This window comes from Phyllostomus hastatus, unplaced genomic scaffold, assembly GCF_019186645.2.
Source record: "Phyllostomus hastatus isolate PE091 unplaced genomic scaffold, TTU_PhHast_1.1 phas_contig_58, whole genome shotgun sequence".
NCBI classification, from domain to species: domain Eukaryota; kingdom Metazoa; phylum Chordata; class Mammalia; order Chiroptera; family Phyllostomidae; genus Phyllostomus; species Phyllostomus hastatus.
The window spans coordinates 40479606-40498337 of NW_025333916.1; the positions used below are offsets into that span (position 1 = coordinate 40479606).

Genomic DNA, 18732 nt, shown 5'->3' on the forward strand with positions numbered 1-18732 from the left:
TCAAGTTTATTTTAAAAATTATATATGTGGATGCATATGCATGTGTGTGTATAAATATACAGAAAAAATGTGATCTCAACCTCTGAAACAGAATTTCTGGTAAAGTTAATTTTCATGGAAATATTGAAAAACAGCAAGATGCCTTTAGCACATCTCACCATTTTATTCGAGCACATTATCATAATATTTATTTCTGATCATAACTCACGCTTTATCCGGTGCCATCAATGAGACTTTGATATTTATTTATTCCTGTGTTTAAACAAAATCCTCAGTTTTTATCTTATGTACAAGAATCCTGAAGTAAGTTTTGCTGTGCTAATAAAAACTAAAGGCTTACGGAGACTTCTAAAGTTACAAAGACTAACTCCTAAAGTTAAAGTATGTATGTAAGCTCTCTTGCTCGCACTCAGAGATTCCATCAGTACACTTTTCTACGATGTGTTTAGGGCTGTTCACCAGTGTGCCATTCTCCCCATCCCCTGGGCATGCAGTGGGACTGGGCTTCCCTCCCCGTTGGAAGTTGAGCATCAACACATAATTCTCTCTGTCTCATGGAACAGGATTGAGTGACAGATGACCAACTCTCCACTTTCCATTCTCTACCTCAGTGGACATGGGAGAATGCACTAAGATGTAGGGGACATCAGCCTGGGTCCCAGAGTGAGTAGGATCATCCAAGCTCCATTCCCACTTTCTGCCAACCCATGCTAAAGAGGTGCCAACTTCTACCCCCCCACCTTTTTTGTTTGTTTAATTTTGAGAATACAGTGATTAAAGTTAGGAACAGCAAAATAAAGGAAGGGCTTAAGATAGAAGAGACAAGATCATAGCAACAGAAATGCAACACCTGCTGAAATTTGGGGGCTGTTTGTTAAAGCAGCATAACCAAGCTTGTCCTAATGAATACACAACATCCTTGGTTAAGACATTATGCTTGTTTGTATGAGGTACGTAGAGAATGAGGACATTCTCTCTTCAAGGTCACAGTCTGACAAATCAGCAGATGATTCATATAAAAGGCAATATATGAAATTCTTCATAGTGAATAGAAAACAATCTATATGTGCTCCCTTTGGGCCAAGGTTAAAACTGGAAGGCTTAGTGCAACAAAGTGGCATTTAAGATAGTAATGTTGAAGAATCAATAAACCAAGAAGGTCTCCTACCACAAGTAAAAAAAAGTGTGACAGTCTATGACAAAGGGTCAACAATTATTATCACCATTATTATTAAAGTGAGACAACAGCAGGGCCCATAGTGTCCAAGAGACTCTGCCTGAGTATGTCCAATAGAATCTGAGTCTCAGAAAAAGAATAATTTTTAAATATAAATGTGTCCCATGTAATATTTGGGACATAAACTGAAAAAAAAACCCCAAAACTTATTGTTTATCTGCAATTCAAATTTAACTAGGTGTCATATATATTCACTTGCTAAATCTAGCAACCATGGGTATATCCTGAAGATTGCACAGGTTGTATAAGCTGGCTAGTAGCTAGGCATTAAAAGTTATAAGTAAGATGATTCATAAAAACTCATTACATTTTTTTGGTCTTACAAATGGAAGAAGGTAAAGATTCCTACTTATTTGTTAAAATATTTTCAAAACTTGCCCTGGCTGGTGAAGCTCAGTGGATCGAGCACTGGGCTGTGAACCAAAGGGTGGCTGGTTTAGTTCCCAGTCAGGGCACATGCCTGGGTTGCAGGTCAGGTCCTCAGTTGGGGGCACTCAAGAGGCAACACACACTGATGTTTCTTTCCCTTTCTTTCTCCTTCCCTTCTCCTCTCTCTAAAAATAAGTAAACAAAATCTTTTGAAAAATATTTTCAAAACAGATGACACCAATGTCCTTTACCTCTCTCAGGCAACATACTACACAAAATGCATTCAGTGAGAAATTTTGCAAATTTTAAATTATCCACATTATATCATTGTAAGCCATCATGAGACAAAAACAAAAGTGAGTTTTCTTTTTTACTGCTTTGTTTTCTAACTTTGAGAAATTATTCTCCCTTCCCTTCCCTTAACCATAAATCCAGAACATGAATGATAAAAAAGAAGCTAATTCCAACTTGCTATTCATTAATTAACAAATCAACTTAATAATAGTTGAAGCCTACTAAAAATCAAACTTAAATGTCCTCTCCTCTACTGAGGTCTTTGAAAACTTTGAGCAAACATTCAAACAACTTCTAGTGTTAAAATTAAATTTGAAAAGTAACCTTTATCTTTTAGGATAGTTTTACATTTATAGAAAAATTGCAAAAATGCTACAGAGAATTCCCATATACTCCACACCCAATTTCCCTTGTTACAAACATCTTATATGAGATGCACAGAGTAACAGCCTGCTTCCTGCTGCCCTAGGGCCAACATGCCAGCTGATCTTTAAATTTCTCAGGGACTTAAGTTAATTCTTTCCAGCCTTGCCAACTTTAATCCAATCAGTGATTTCCCTCGTGACCCAAGAGTTGGCACATCTCCCACAGTACTTGAAACACAAGAGAATTTGAATCTCTTATTTGTTATTAACCCACTAAATGGTGAATTTCAGGGGGAAAGTATAAATGTAATTTTGCAGTTGTTAATTAGCTCCTCAATTAATGAGATTAATGATTAGTTTTAAATTGCCATTTTTTGTAGGTCAAAGGAAGTTGCATATTAGCAGTTTCAAGTGGTTCTAACCAAGATGCTCAGCAACACAGCTCTGCAGGCCCGGATTTGTATTTTTCAATTTCCCAGAATGACTGGTAAATAAAAGACTTTTCAAGGCATGTACTATCTTTGGTAAACAATCAGGTGCAGGTCCTATTTCCTTCTTTGTGCAAGACTCAGAGCTGAAAGCTCCAGTTATTAGACATCCTGCTGACTGTCAACCGTGGGGCTGAGGATTGTGAGAAGAGGCCACAGTGCCACTTTCCACTGAGCTCATGAGGGACCAGCATCTGGACACGTGCACAGATGACACACTTTCAGCTACACACCTCCAAACTGCTCTCCAAGGCTAACCTGTGTGTGATGTTAAGACACGCTATACAAAGGTGCAAAGGTAAAGATACAGAAATACATAGCCGGTGCAGTGCTCCAAGAAAGAAACAATGTGATCTAAATTGTTGCTTGCAGAAATAGCAACAAATTAAACATCAAAGGGATCAACTTAACATACTCTTGTTAGATTAAGAGGAACCTCCCCAATCTATTGACACTACTTTAATAACTTCAAGAACTTTCTTTGTGGAGGCTTTATATTTCAAAGACATAATTTGACTAACGGCACAGCTAATTTAAATCAAAGAGGATTATAAAAAGGGAAGAGGGATTTTTGTGATAGCAGCATCTAAACGTGAAATGAAAGTTTATAAAAATTCTTTTTCTGATAACATTAACTGACATTTCCTGCATGAGATGAGAAAGAAGTAAACATGCAATTACAAAAATATCACACTTGAAGTCATACAATTTGGCTTCTGATACTTTATTGTGATGCCATTAAAAACATTCCATATCCCTGATACATTAATATTTACTCTTTGTAAAACAGATGACAAAATTTCCAATATATATCATTCAAAGCCTTTTGCTAAGTGTGACATTTCAATAATTTTGTAGTAATTTCAAATAAATTTTCTTTCATTTGGCAAAATGCCAAATCATAGATGACATCAATTTATTTACATATTGTTCTGTTTTGTTTAAATCATTTTTATTTTCAATTTTAGTTAATATATAATAGTTTCAGATGTACATCCCAGTGATTAGACATTATAACTTACTAAGTGATCATCCTGATAAATCCCATACTTATCTGACACCATATGAGGGGAGACCCCGAAAAACCGTATTTATAAAAAAAAACTTGTTTTTATTCTTACATGTTTAAACTTTAGTCACCTTCAAAGTACTCTCCATTTGACACAATACACCTACTGAGACACTTTTTTCCTCTGTTCAAAACAGTTTTTGAACTCATTGATTTTGATGTCTTTTAGTGCTTCTGATGTTGTTTGTTTCATCTCTTCCACATCAGCAAAATGTTCCCCTTTGAGGACTTTTTTCATCAAAGGAAAGAAATAAAAGAACTTGGGGTGAGACTGGGTAAATAGGGAAGGTGGGGACATGGGTCATGCTATTTTTCATTAAAAACTTCTGAATACTCAGTGTGGTGTGGACAAGTGTGCTGGTAAATCACCCATAGGGAAATAGGCAAACATATCAAAAAAGTCTTCAAAAAATTCACTGAGGCCGAACACAACTTCTTACAACAACACCAGCTGGAACACTGATACAGATGAGTTCCTAGAATACTCGCCTGGTGGGGGGGGAAGCCTGTGCTACCAGGGACCCAACATCTAGAATATAATTCTGTTTTTGGGGGGGGTAACCCCTCATACACAGTTATTTATTAACGACTATATTCCCCATGCTGTACTTAACATCCTTATGACTGTAATGGAAAATGTAATATACATTCACCTTGAGAAAGTGAATCTACTTCTGAGAATTATATATGCTATTTTTCATAATTTTCCCTATACTTAACAATGCTTTCTCTTAAGAGAATGTCTTGATAAAAAAATATGAGAAGTTCTCATTTAAATCAACATTTCCCTATGTTTTATAGCCTACTACTTTTCTTGAAGATGACAATTATTGTTCCATGAAAACATAAACTTTGTACAGCTCCATTTTTTATTCTAAAAGTAAGTTTAATATCCTCCTGTAGCAAAATCCCTGGCATATTTTTATTTCATTTGCTAGGAGACAATCTGCCTTTGAAAAAAGAACCTGCTATACTTGAAGACGTGGGGAAACTGTGCAACAGCTAACTTCAAAGGTGAGGCATTCTATTAGATCTGCACAGGATAACCTACCAGCTTATTAACTAGTCATACTGATCTCTGACATTCAATCGGTGATAGATTACCTGTCTTCATCCTTCCCATTTCAATGTATTCTGTGATATGATTCAATGATTATTATCTATTAAAAATTTATCCTACATGGGCATCCACTTAGAAGCCAGGTATGCATCAATGCTTGTGAGTTCCTATTTGTACTCCATCAGTATAGGATGAATTTTAAATCCATTTTAATGACCAACCTTCAAAGGGGAGATCGGGCCCATGGAGGTAATTAGAGTTAGATTACGACGTGAGGAGATGAGGCCTTCATGAGGGGATTGGTGGCCTAACAGGAGGGGGGGAGGGGAGGGGGGCGATGCATGCACCCAGGAAAGGACAGACGGGGACATAAAAAGAGGGCAGCCATCTGCAAGCCTGCAAAAGGGCTCTCACCAGGAACCAAATGAATCAGCGGGCACCCTCATACCTTGATCTTGAACTTCCCAGCCTCCAGGACTGTGAGAAATAATTGTCTGTTGTCTGAGGCACCAAACCTGTGATAGTTAGTTATGGCAACCTGAGCAAAGACAGTCTCTCAAGGTGTGTTCGTTTACTGAGGCCCTGGCAGAGTCGGGTCTCACCATTACAACAGAGGAGTCATCAGGCGCCTTTTCCCGAACTTCCGGGACGGAGGGGAACACGGCGTACTCTTAGATCTGGATTTAGGTAGTATCTATGCCACTCACCATGGTCGCCAATTATCCACTCAGTGCCACTGAGCCGTCTCTAGACCTGCTGTCAAAATGTTCTATCATCTTTTCCTGGCGATCCAAAAACAGCTTCAAAAAGTCTTCTGACATAATGATATTCCGTAGAACATCACACATCTGCACATCACGACACCTAAATTTCACGCTGCATCTATATGTTTAGCTTGACATGCACAGGTGGTTTAGCTTCTTGACATGATGATGGCAAACTTTTCCATGTTTCAAGAGAATCACTACAAAGTGTTGAGTACCGCGTGCATGTACTGGAATAACCCACCTGCCTTCTCAATGTCTTGTAATGGATATACGAGCAGCCCTGCCTTTTGTCAAATGACCAGCAATATCTAGCTTTGAAGATACATTAGAAGGGAACTTATAAGTAACAGTGCTCTACTTATATGAAAACTACTCAGCAGAAAATCTGAAATTACTCCTATAGTAATGGGCCGCTATTTGACATAAATCATCAGCATACTAATTGAAAACTATTAAGGTATAAATAAGAAATAGAATTTCCTCTTGAGGATCACAAGGCAATTCACTCCACACATAAAGGCCACTGGCAGAAACTGTGCAAACAGCTGCGTTCAGCAGCATCTTCTTTGGGCCAGAACTGGAGAACTGGTCCAGCCACCAAGTCCTGGACCTGTCACATCTCAGCCAGCTGAAATGAGAAGTAACTACGACAAACAGCATGTGTTTTTTTCTTTTTTAAATCTTTATTGTATTTTTCCATTACTATTTGGTCCGCTTGTGCTCCCCTCCCCCAGCAATCACCACACTGTTGTCCATGTCCATGAGTCCCTTTTCCTTTTCGCTCAATCCCTCCACCCCGCCACTCGCCCCACTAGCTGTCACCCTGCTCTCCATCTATGAGTCTGCCCCCACTTTCCTTTAAACTCAGGTGACATCACCTAGCGAGTTTCTCAGAATAACTGAACATGAAAAATGCTACTATGGGTTCAAAAATCTGTTGTGTTGCTTTCCAAATTCTGATCCTCACTTTCAAAAGATAAAATAGAAGAAAGCACCTGCGGTGACTAACATGCCATAGAACTCAAAGGAATAACTTTGCTTATACTTCCTCCCCTACCCTGTTCAACTCCAGATAGCACCTCACCAGGCTGTCACCCTGTTCTCCCACTTGTGACTCTGTGTCACCTGCCTTTCTGTAGGTGTAACTGCTCCACTGCAAAAAAGCATAAGCTGCCAGGCCACCAGAAGAAGCCATACACACTCTCATATTATTACACTGTGTACATGTAAAGCAGTTGTGGTACTAAAAGAACTTGTGTCCTGGTAGCAATGAATTCATTTTACTAGAACTGACACATAGAAGAAAGGAAACAATTTCAGACCTGTGACGGGAAATGGCCACCTAAGTCTGAAGTCCTAGTTTGAAATAGACAGAAGTAGCTGGTTACCCTTCAACTAGAACAAATGTATAAATCGCTGGGATGGGGACAGATTTTCTAGCATGTGGTTTGCTACTATTTATAACTTAGTGCTTCTTCAAAACATATCTTCAGCCCAGTTTATTGAGTGCATGGATTAATCAATGAGCAATCAACCAGCCCATTAAAAAAAAAGCTTTGTTGCCAAAACTAATTCAGGCTACCTGCTTCTTCTCCCCTAAAATTTCCACACTTGTCCCTAGGTGTCAACCAAACCCCCAGCCCCTCTGTCAGACTCAGCAGGACACAGTCTTCTGTGCCCAGAGTCTGCATGTGCAGACGAAGATGGGGTGTCACCTGTCACTCAGGCCAGTGTCAGTTTCTCCCAGCCATTCCCTGGCCCCGCTCCTCTCACACTCTTTTTCTTTCCAGGGTTCACAGTACAAGCTAAGGGTACGCCACGAATCTTCTTAATCGCTGAAAAGAAATATGGACTCACTATACAATTTGTCATGCAACCTGCTCTCAGCTACAGAAAGAAGGCGTTAGATTTATAAGAAAAAAGAACCATACCTGAACCCGCTATACACAGAGCACAACATCATGATTAGCATCTTCCCTTGAGTACCTGAAACTCTGCCACTCATTAAGAAACATGCTCAATGAGGTCTATTAGCCCTCCCCCTTTTGTGCTTCCTTCAAAAGTTTTGAGAGTGGGAACCAGATTAAAGTTTTATTTTTTCATGACTTATACATGATTTCTTTCCATTGGCAGGCTATAGTTAGAGTGATCAGAATCCTCTGAAATTCTGTTCAAAGTATTTAAGGAAATATGCTCAAAAAATGGAAGCCAGCTTCAGTTCACACTTCTAAAACTGTTCTGATAAAGCCTTCCAGGCGCCAGACTCGGCAGCCCACCAGGAGAGGAAATAATATTCCAGGGACATTTGTATAGACTTCAATCACTGAGGAACAATGGGGCGACATTCTACTCTCCTTCTAAGCAGGAAATATCTGTGTGAAAATGAAAAGAAAAACAGAGAGAACTTTTTGGAGCCTATTTGGTATGACATAATTTTTGAAGTGGTATAAGGAAATAACAGGAATTACTTCTACTGAAGGATAAAGGAGAATTCTTCCTATAGGCAATACCCAATAACATATCTTTACAACCATGGGGTATTTTAAAACCATTAAGTAATGGAGGTCAGAGATTTAATTCTACAGGCAAAAAACTATTTGACTCCAACTCACAGAAAAAAAAATACCCTATTTCTGGAACACATCATAAGTTCCAAGGAATGTATTTCATATGTAAATACTCATGATTATGCCTCCCAAAGCATTTTCATATGAATTATCATATCACATTTGCACACACAGAAAGGGGAATTTTGATCCCAATGAACAAAAGAAATACAGGCACATATGGAAGGTGACAAGGGAAAGCTAGCACCAAGCATGATGTAAGTCCTGCAGAACTCAGAATCCTAATCCCATGTTCCCTCCAACACACGGCAAAGACAAGAACCCATAACAAGCCAAAAGTAAACAAGCAAGCCTTAACTCATGAAACATTTTGACAGTAAAAACAAAAATGCACACAGAACTCACAATGATTAGCTGAGTGTTTATCATGTGCTAATTACTGTCCTAGGATTTTAGAACCAATGACAAAAAGAGATTACCAACATGGGGTGGGGGTGGAGAGAAACATGGTCCTATGTGACTAGGTACATTGGATACATGACATATATGTCCATATGGGCCTATGCATATGATATTGGAAATTATGCATTTGCGTAAGAACAGCACTCTGACTTACTGTTCCCAAAGAATCTGAAACACACAGAGACAGCACTACCAGAGGACGCGTAGCGAAGTGACTATTATGAGTGCAGAGAGCTTCCACCTGGGAGCCTCAGGCTGCTGCAAACGCCTTCCTTTCACACAGAGGTCCCCAAGCCTGCGCAGGTGCGTAATTACGCTTTATGCGGAGAAAGCAAAAGCCAGAATTAGAGAAAAAGGCATATCATCTTGTTTATTTAACCGTACAAACAGCTAAGTTGTTTGAGGTTCACTAATATACTAGGTTCTCTGCTATGTATTTTAAGTCCATAGTTCTTTAATTTGCCTTCTCAACAACCTGAAGACATGGGAATTATTACTTCCTCCCTATCAACAATGACACACAGTAGTCATTTAACCACTTGCTAAAAAAAATATGGAAAAGTGGTGACATGATTCAATCAAGTGGTGGTACAACTATTAAGCTATTCCCTCCACCATTGGCTGCACTGCTGTGGTTTCTCCCAAGACACACAAAATCAGGGAGCTACAGAATGCCCTGCCCCCTTAAAGAACACCCCTAGGGAGACGGTATGCTACAAGCTTTAGCATTATGCTTCAAATAAGAATAAAATGAGAAATAAACTGATAAAGCATAAGACAAAGGCTAGTGTAATTACTATAGACAAATAATACAGATCAATATTAAGGCAAATAAAATACTTGAGAAATGTGCAAACAACAATTCACAAAAGAATGGGGAATGAATCATACACTTATATAATATTTAATTTCATTCATATTCAAAAGAAAGCAAACTAAATAATAGGAACATAGAATCACCCCCATCTAATCAGAATTTGTTGTCTGTTTGTTTTTAGTTAAAATGCCCAGAGTTGCCAAAATCATGGGGAAACTGGCATACTCCAGCTTTGCTAAAAGAAATATAAATTACATTTATATTTCTGAAGGACAATTTGACAATGATATCAACAGCCTTGAAAACATCAAGTTCTTGGAATTAATCTAGAGAAATAACTTAAGGGAAACTATTTAGCTTTAATCACAGCATCATATATACTGCCAAAGAAAAGAAAGAAAAGAAAATGTCATCAATATCCAGAAATAGCAAGTTATTTAAGTAAATGATGTTACAAAAGTATAAAAACCAGACACTAAAAATGAATGTCAATTAAAAGCCTCTCTACATATTAAAAAGTAACAAAACAGGATATGAGATATCTTCTAAATTAAAAAATGTATACAAGTTAGAATTTCTGATAAAAATTGAGTCACTTCTGGGGCTTGAGTTCATACATGAACTTCAACTTTTTTTTATCATTTCTACATTTTCCAAATGTTAATGACCATGTGTTACTTCTGAAAATAGAAAAAAGAATTTTGAGAAAGAATATTTCATTAATGTGCTGTAGAGTTCTCAAGAAGATACCAGCTTGCTAAAGCTACTCAATACAGCTTAAATTTAAAAAGAAAATCTAGGTATGGCACTAATTAGAGTAAGTAGAAAATGCACTTCATGAAGAATGAACCTTGTTCATTTTCAGTCAGGCATCCAGCTGATTTATGAAATTTATCCCAAAGCAAATACATAATATTTTCAAAAGTTTAAAGACATGCTTTTCCTTTGCAGTATATATCAAACTATGATGTATCTGATGAAAAGATAATATAAAAACAACAACACAATTGAACCCCCGCCATAACTGCTCTGCTCTGGTGTTTGTGTGGGTGTGTATTCTGGGTATCATAGTCAATAGTTTTATGCCTGACTTTCTTCTTAACCTTCAGTACCATGAAGATTAAGTATATTTCTCATATAGTTATACTTTGGAGAGATAATTCATGGTTGCACATAGCACCTCTTTGAATTGAGGTACCATGATGTATCTAGGCACCTACTATGGATTTCACATTATTCTTTCAAATGCACCTCAAGCCAGACCATCTCATTGACGCTCTACATGCCCCTGGCTTTCTGCACCACCTTGCAAGTCCTGGGTAAGTTTGACACGATTTCTACGGTCTCTGAGACTGCCCATTACACCTGTATGCCTATCTGGACAACTCCTCCAGGTCCTCACCCAGGGACTCCAAAAGGACCGTGCTCAGCACCAGTGAACACTGTGTTAGAGAAGAGAGACTGCACTCGGGCTCTTTTCTATTTGCAAGACTTGGTTTGCTGCCAAAGATATTGCTCTTCCTGGAAATTAAATTATTCTGTGTTACTGAAGGTAATAACTGCTATGTTACTCTAATGTTTGAAAGCCCAAATAAAATATTTGAGAAAGAAGAATAAAATTTATTTTAAGAAGTGAGCTTTTTTTAGGTTGAGTAGTCATGCTTAGAGTCAAATAAAACATTGTGTCTATTTGGAAATTCATTTTTTTCTTCTTTATTGACAGTGCCCATGATTGCTCCTATTAAAAGTTAAAACATTAAACAATGGCCAAACTCTAATTATCAGCACTGACATAGAAAGTGCTGTGGATGAAAGCTATCATGGATCATCATTTATGTATGGTTTGGGAAGTCAGATTTTGACTCGGTCCGTTTTAGGCCTAATTCTCATCACTTCCAAAGCCATCTAACTACTGGCAGTCAAAATCTAACAAGGGGAGTAAGGAAGAAATACTGAGTGAGTTATTTTAAAGTTAGCAATCCATAAATCTGCTGAATTTCATGGACCATACTCTCTATAAATCAGCCAGGACATTAGACACTCCCCTGATCATTCCTGATACAGTGTCAAAATACCATGAAATATTTAAAAAGCTCAAGTACTAAGCAAAATACTGTGAAAGCTATTATATCCCGAATTCTTCAACTTGAATTCTTTATAAACCATGTCACTCAGGAACACTTCTTCCCTACTTGTGATGCGTCCTTCCAGGTGAAGGGAACTTAATGAATGGAACACGTCTGGCCTTTCTCCAACCTTTCACTTTCCCTGCCTCTGAGGAATAAAGGGAGCAGGTTGGCTTGCCCTTCCTTCTCCCCCTGCAGGTCTCCCTGCCTAGCAAGAGCACGGCCGGGGCCCTAGGGCTCAGAGGCAGCTCTGTCCCTGTGAGGAGGGAGGAAGGCCAAGGACCTGGGATGTCATTTGGCATTGTACCAAACTATATATAATCCAAAATAACATTTCACCTCTGATGGCTACTCCTTTACATATTTTTCCTTCCAATATTCCAACTTACTCAAAACCTAGAAGTGTTGGTGAAGGTGATATTTATCAAGATCTTTAAAGATACAAAACACTCCATATTTCTGCACATTTTGTAATTTAAGATAAATATGTACCTTTCTGTCATTTATCTTGCTTCATATTTAAATGAGAAAAGATTGCAGTAAGTATGATAAGATTATGAAGAGGCTCCAAGACCAAAAGACTAAATTATATAAAACCTGTATAGCAAATGAATTTTTCTTAATATGGACCTATTGCATCAAATTTCTAGGGAGAGTCATAATAACCGCAGGAAGCAAAACTGTTAATAATGATAAAACTTCAACCCTTACTTATGAAGGACAAATGTATTTGCTAATTTAAATGACAGAATTAACTATTTCCATAATCTAATGCTATAAACTAAACAACCCATTTATCTGTAACTGTATCATTCAAAACCTGTAGAAATTTTGACACATTTATTTCACCAAAGTGGCTCACTTGCTTATTTCATCCAAAAAATACAAAGGTCTTTTATTATAATATGTTTTTACTCTGGTAACTTATAATTGGCAGTGGCTCCTACAACAACACATAAATTTGAATATAAATAACCATGTTTATTGTCAAAATGTTTTTCTGACTGAAGATAAATTAGTCTCCTGTAACACAGGTCACAGTCTGTAACAAACTCTAAGATACAACCAAGGGTTATTATAATCAAACCATGTCACTGAAGTTCAGAGCCATACTTTGCAGGAGCTGGGTATAATCACACCCAGATAAGGTGGGTACATCACTGAAGCTACTAAGAATGAAATAACATGTGAAAATGGCCATTTATTTTCAAAAGGTACCAATGAACACACTTTTACTTCTTTTTCAAGAATTGATTTTAATAGGAGGTGGAGTGGAGTAGGGTGGGACACTGTGGGCTTTTTATTTACATCATACATTTAGATGTTTCAGGTTTCTTTTTTTGTCATAATGATATTGTGACGGAACTCACGCTCTGTAGTTTTAAATGGGGCAGATGTTTAACACTGGACCCCACCAAGAGTTATGCTCATTGGATGATCTATAATATTCTTTGTCTAATATTAATTGTAGAAAATTTAATTTTCATTAGGTAATAATATAACACTATTAAGAGTATCAAAGTTCTGCCATCTATGCCTATAAGGTTAGAATCTTTTTAAATAATATTGCTGGGAGATAAGTTTTACTTCTATATGTATATACAAAGGACTGTTATGTGGCAGAGTAGAAAATTTGATATATTTGATATGTAAATCTGCATATAAAGTAATATTACAAGATGAGTAATATCACAATATTACAATATGGGTGATAATATACCCATCTAATAGCCTTTGGTTGAGGGTGGTGGCCTGTCTAACATATTTTTATGATACATAAATGAAGCATAGTATCCATCTTAAGATATAGCTATTTCTCTTGTGTTTCTACAAATGTTTGCAATTTAAAAGCCTCTTATATATTCACTTACTTTATCTGAAACCTATCTTTTGAGATATTGTGTCTTATTGCACCCACTTTATAGCTAAAATGCTGAACTAAGATCTGAGGATCACATAAATGGCCAAGGACTGAGTTAAGAAGAGGCAGAGTTAGGATCCACCCAAAGCCAGATCAACACATCAACACCCACTGAACCTACTCAACCACATCAACACCTACTGAAAGCAGAATACAAACAGCATCACATTATTAATATGCATTCCAATATTATGTCTATATCACAATATTATATATATATTTATTTGAGGGCACAGCTCAACTTTTGCTCTAGAAATATATTTGTAATTTGAAATAACAATAGTGGAGCCCTGGCTGGCATAGCTCAGTGGATTGAGCGCGGGCTGTGAACCAAAGTGTCGCAGGTCCGATTCCCAGTCAGGGTACATGCCTGGGTTGCAGGCCATGACTCCCAGCAACCGCACATTGATGTTTCTCTCTCTCTCTATCTCCTTCCCTTCCCTCTCTAAAAATAAATAAATAAAATATTTTTTAAAAAAAGAAATAACAGTAGTGGAATAATAAGTTTCAATATATGTAATTCCTTTTACAGGTAACTTTTTAAAAATCTTGCCACGGGATACAGGTGAATATGTGTCTAACATGGAAAGTGTTTGGGAAGCACTGTTTCACATATTTGGCCATTCTTTCCAATTTGTCAGAAACTAATTGATAAAGAATATAACTTCAATATCCTAATACAGCTAAGACATTTCCTACAAATCAATTAACCACGATATGGAGCCTGAAATTACATTTAACTACTATGTGATCAAAAGATAAATAACTGGAGGTGTCACACTGCACATTTTTTTGTTTTGAGTCTTCCCATTACTAATAGACCAAAAGCACAGTAGGATAAAGTACTTCTGTGAGTTTCCTGTGTTGAAGGTACTGTTTGTGAAAGTGATTGGATTCATTAAACCCAACCAGGCAGTTTATTTAATCAGTAAGCTAGATTGGCAGACAATGTGATAGAAACTATTTATCTATGACATGTTTAGTATTTTACATTAATATAAAAAGCTGTTGCTTTGGCACATAACCAGATAAACTTGAAGCCAGCAACAAGTATCCTGAACTATTCCCACTCACACTGACTTTTCTCCCACATCCGTATGACACTTCTCACAAAGCCATGAAGGAACTGTGGCCTTGAGGACACCTTCACAATATGGATGATGGAAACCAACTGAGAAATTTGGCTTGAAAGTGTGTTTCTGAATTGTAAATCAGCCAGCAAAGACCCACTGTACCAAATCCCCCACGAAAGTACTGGATTTAAAAATATTTGCTTGCTTTCTCAGGGTATTTGTTCATCCTCTGAATTAGAGTGTTTGAGTTTAAGGATGCTCAACCATTTTATTTTTAAAATAAAAATCTCTATTTTTAAAAATTGAAATTTTTATGAAGAGTGATACTAGCAACATCAATTCCCCACTGGAGGAGGGAAAATAATGTTCACAGAGAAACAACCATAAACAGGTGCTCCTTATCTGCTTCTGGTTAATTGTCAGAAAAAGAAAGGAAAAATAATACTTTACAACAGTTCCTAATGCAGTTCAATAGGTTTGCTGCAATCAGCTATATGGTTCATACAAAGTATATACCTGACTTTATGGACCAATAAATATAATTTTAATGTTTCTCACATAAGGACAACCTGATGAAATTACTCTGGGGAACTCATCAGCAATTCCACATCAAGGCATACTACACAAAAGACAACTTTGATAAAGCACAACAGTAACTAGCAAGTTCTATAACATTTTCAGGAAGAGCACTGTATATTCAATTATATGTTAAAAGTAATGTAATATTGGAGAATACTATAACTTCATTTTTAATATTAAAGGTCATTAGGAAAGTGATATTATTCTTAGAAATTATTTAACAAAATGAAAAATTGCATTTTCCACCTAATATCATTTGAATTTCATTTTTCTCCCTGATGAATCATTTCACTGGGAGAAGAAATTGGCCTGACTATGAAAAATATGAGGTTGATGGTAATACTGTAATTTGATAGTACATGACTTTTATTACAAACAATGAAAACACTAGTGACATCTATAATGATTAGGTTATACAAGTATACAAACATACACCAAATTAAATAACTCCTTTCCCCAAGACTATGACAATTTTATTAAAGCAACAACCTCATGTAGTTACTGCAATTGCCATTCAATCAGGTACTATCATTTTCAATCCACAACATAAAATAAAACTCACATAGACAGTACACGTAGTTTTCCCCATGCCTCCCAGCTGCTCTCTGTCTGCACACACAGGCAGGGAACAATATCTACTAGTCATTTGAGAATCATGTTTAAATCTGTAACAGTAGACTAAAGAGAAGAGAAGAGAAAAATGAATGTCTACTTCATATATTGCTTGTTTTTAAAAGAAATGTTATGATAAAACAATGCAATGAGCAAAACAGCATGTTCAAAGTGCTGTTGAAAGTTCTCTGAATGTGAAGAAGGTGAAACTAAAGCGATATTGATAAACCTAATCACACCGCTCACTTAACTCAAGCTGTATAGACCTTCTTAGTCTTTCTGTAATGCTGAGACTTCTTAGCTGTCTAATTAAAGGCCTCCCAAATGACAACTGACTCTAAATGTAATCATCTTCATTCAAGCCCTGCGATCTTGTAACCCACAGACCAGTAAGGATGCCTCTTAACATTCTCCCCGCAAACAGTGAAAATGGATTCTGCATGTGGCAAGGATATTTTACAGCACTTGAAAGCAGCTAGTCCATATATGAGGATGCCCGCCGTACCTGTCATGCTTCCTCTGGAGTAGCGCCCAGAATCATGCAGTTTCATCCCTGTAATTTGATACCAGTCATATCAAATACTTCATGGGATTTTATTAGTGGTACAGCTCTAAAGCCTTTTAATCATGTAGGAGAATTACTAACACCAAAGAGATGAACTGAACTACCAGCATTAGCCTAAGGTACTGACGGAGGGATGCACAATGAGGTAACTCTTAGGGTAGTTTCAGCACCCCCCTATTTCCATGGAAGTCGCTGCAGAAAATTCCCAGCGTTTTGAATATCCGTCACATAGTTCGTAAAAGTGAAGATCTCTGCATGTCAGGCCCACTATTACGTGTATAACATATCCCTCTTCTTAAACCAGCATATTTACTTGATAACACTAGGCATGCATGTTAATAACACCTTTGAGGGCCAAAGCAAATCAGATCAGTTCAACCGAAGCCATGCAAGGGGGAAAAACACCTCGGAACCACAACCTGCTCCTCTTTTTCTCTTTTTCCACACCCTTCACTACTCCCACATTTACAGCGAGACACAACTTTAGGCATTTGGGAAGTAAGTGTTCTTTGTGGGAAACACACACACACACACACACACACACACACACACACACGCACACACCAATCCCTGAGACTGTTTTCCTACCGTACAGACCAGGAAGGCTGCACCACCTCTAATGACTTAATTCAGAACGTAGTGGCTCCAAGCAGCTGAGTAGCAATCGATGGAAACACATTACCCACCAGAATAAGAGGAAGGTCGGCAAAAAAAGAAAAGCAGCTTGCTTTTACCATTAATTGCCAGTCACCCAAATATCGCATCGCAACCTCCTGTACACATTCACACCTTTCCAAACCTGGGTTTCAGGCGATGCTTTCCAGAGCCTCGCTATCTATTGTCAGGACGCAGAAGCCCCCGAAACCTGTGAATCGAGCTGAAAATGCTTGCTCTGAAACCGCTAAATATAGACCAAGGGGCTGTGGGTCTGGCAAGCGGCAGAAGACCGAAGGAATGGCCATGGACGCAAATGACTAAGTATTTCCATTTTGTTCTAGCCAAACATCGTAATGACATTGAACATAAGGGCAAAAGACTGGAGGGAAGTCTTCCCCACCCCCACCCGTCTTATCCTCTATATTAGGGACGTCATATATGCAACGGGTATGTTCTTGAGGGTGGCGGGGAGCAGTATTGTTGGTGTTGCCCTATATACGCCTCCTCTGGGGGAGATGAGTGGCAGAGAGGGGGAGCACGCAGAGAAGCCACTTGCTAACCGCTCCGAGAAAGACACTAACCCTGGCCCCCATTCTAGGCAGAGCTGTCTTCAGAGAGGGGACCCAGAGCAGTCGCGGTCCTCCCCGGGCTGGCAGGACCACGCAGCTGCTGCCGCCGCCGCCGCCACCGCCAGCCGGCCGGGAGTCGAGGACCAACCCCCACCGGCGGCGAGGAGGACAACGGCGCGGAGGAGGAGGAGGATGCGCCTGGCCCCAGCAGCCCCGCGCAGGCAACTCACCGAACGGCGCGGCGCCCGACTGCTTCCTCGCGAACATGCACCCGCCACCAGCGACAGTTTCTCAGTCCGGGGAAAGGCGTGCGTGCCGCCGCCCGGCTTCAGGGCAAGGTCCTGACCTTGCCCAACTGCAGCATCTTCGGCTTTTGTTGTCTGAGCGCTGCCGCGGGACAAGTGCTGCTGGCGGGGAGCAGGGGCGAGCGCCGCGGGGGAGAGGCGGCTCCCCACGCGAGTGCGCAGCGCCCGGCCCGGCAGCCCCTCCGAACGCGGCGACCGCAGCGCCCCCTGCCCGGCTCCGCGGGCTCGGCGGGCTCCACGGGCTCGAGGTTCCAGCGGGCTCCTCTAGGCTCCGGGTACCGCAGCCGCCGAGCGGGCTGGGAAAGCGGCCGCCGCCGCCGCGCCCGCCGCTCCAGTCGGCTGGCCGCCGCCGCGGGCGCGAGCCTGGGGCCGCCGCTGCGGCGCCTGGCGCCCAGCGCTCCCTGGCTGCGCCCAGCCCGCGGCCCGCGCCACCTGTGCCGCCGCCGCCTCCGCCGAGGGCGAGGCTCCTCCCGCGGCGTGGCAGCCTCAACCTCCACTTATGCCTCGGTGGCCGGCTTCGTCGCCCGGCAAGTGAGGAAGCGTCAGCCCCGCCGCCCAAACCTGCCCTGGGCGCCGAGCATGCCCAGTGCCGCCGCGAGAGCGCCGCGCTTCGCCGTGCGCGTTCCACTTCTCCTGGTTTTCGTGGCAGCAGCAGCAGCGGGAGAGAGGGGAGGAGGACTCGGGTTGGGAGAGGGCCGAGCATCCTTGGGAATGCACACCCTGGCCCTGAGATGGGAGAATGCTCGGGAACCCGGCAAGAGAGCTGGAAGGGACACGAGGAAGGCCCGCAACCACAGTTCGAAGCGGTTCTCAAAGGGCCGGTTCCTTCG

General features: G+C 39.9%; 1 protein-coding gene across 2 annotated transcripts in view; it reads right to left on the bottom strand.

Moving 5' to 3' along the window:
* Positions 1–18462, bottom strand: part of CTNND2 (catenin delta 2) — an 830908-nt gene extending 812446 nt beyond the window's left edge. For both annotated transcript variants that reach the window (XM_045848256.1, XM_045848255.1), the window contains exon 1: positions 17828–18462. In XM_045848256.1, the coding sequence (XP_045704212.1) occupies positions 17828–17864 (37 nt within the window). In that variant the 5' untranslated portion in view covers positions 17865–18462. The remainder of the gene's footprint in view (positions 1–17827) is intronic.
* Positions 18463–18732: the final 270 nt, after the last annotated feature.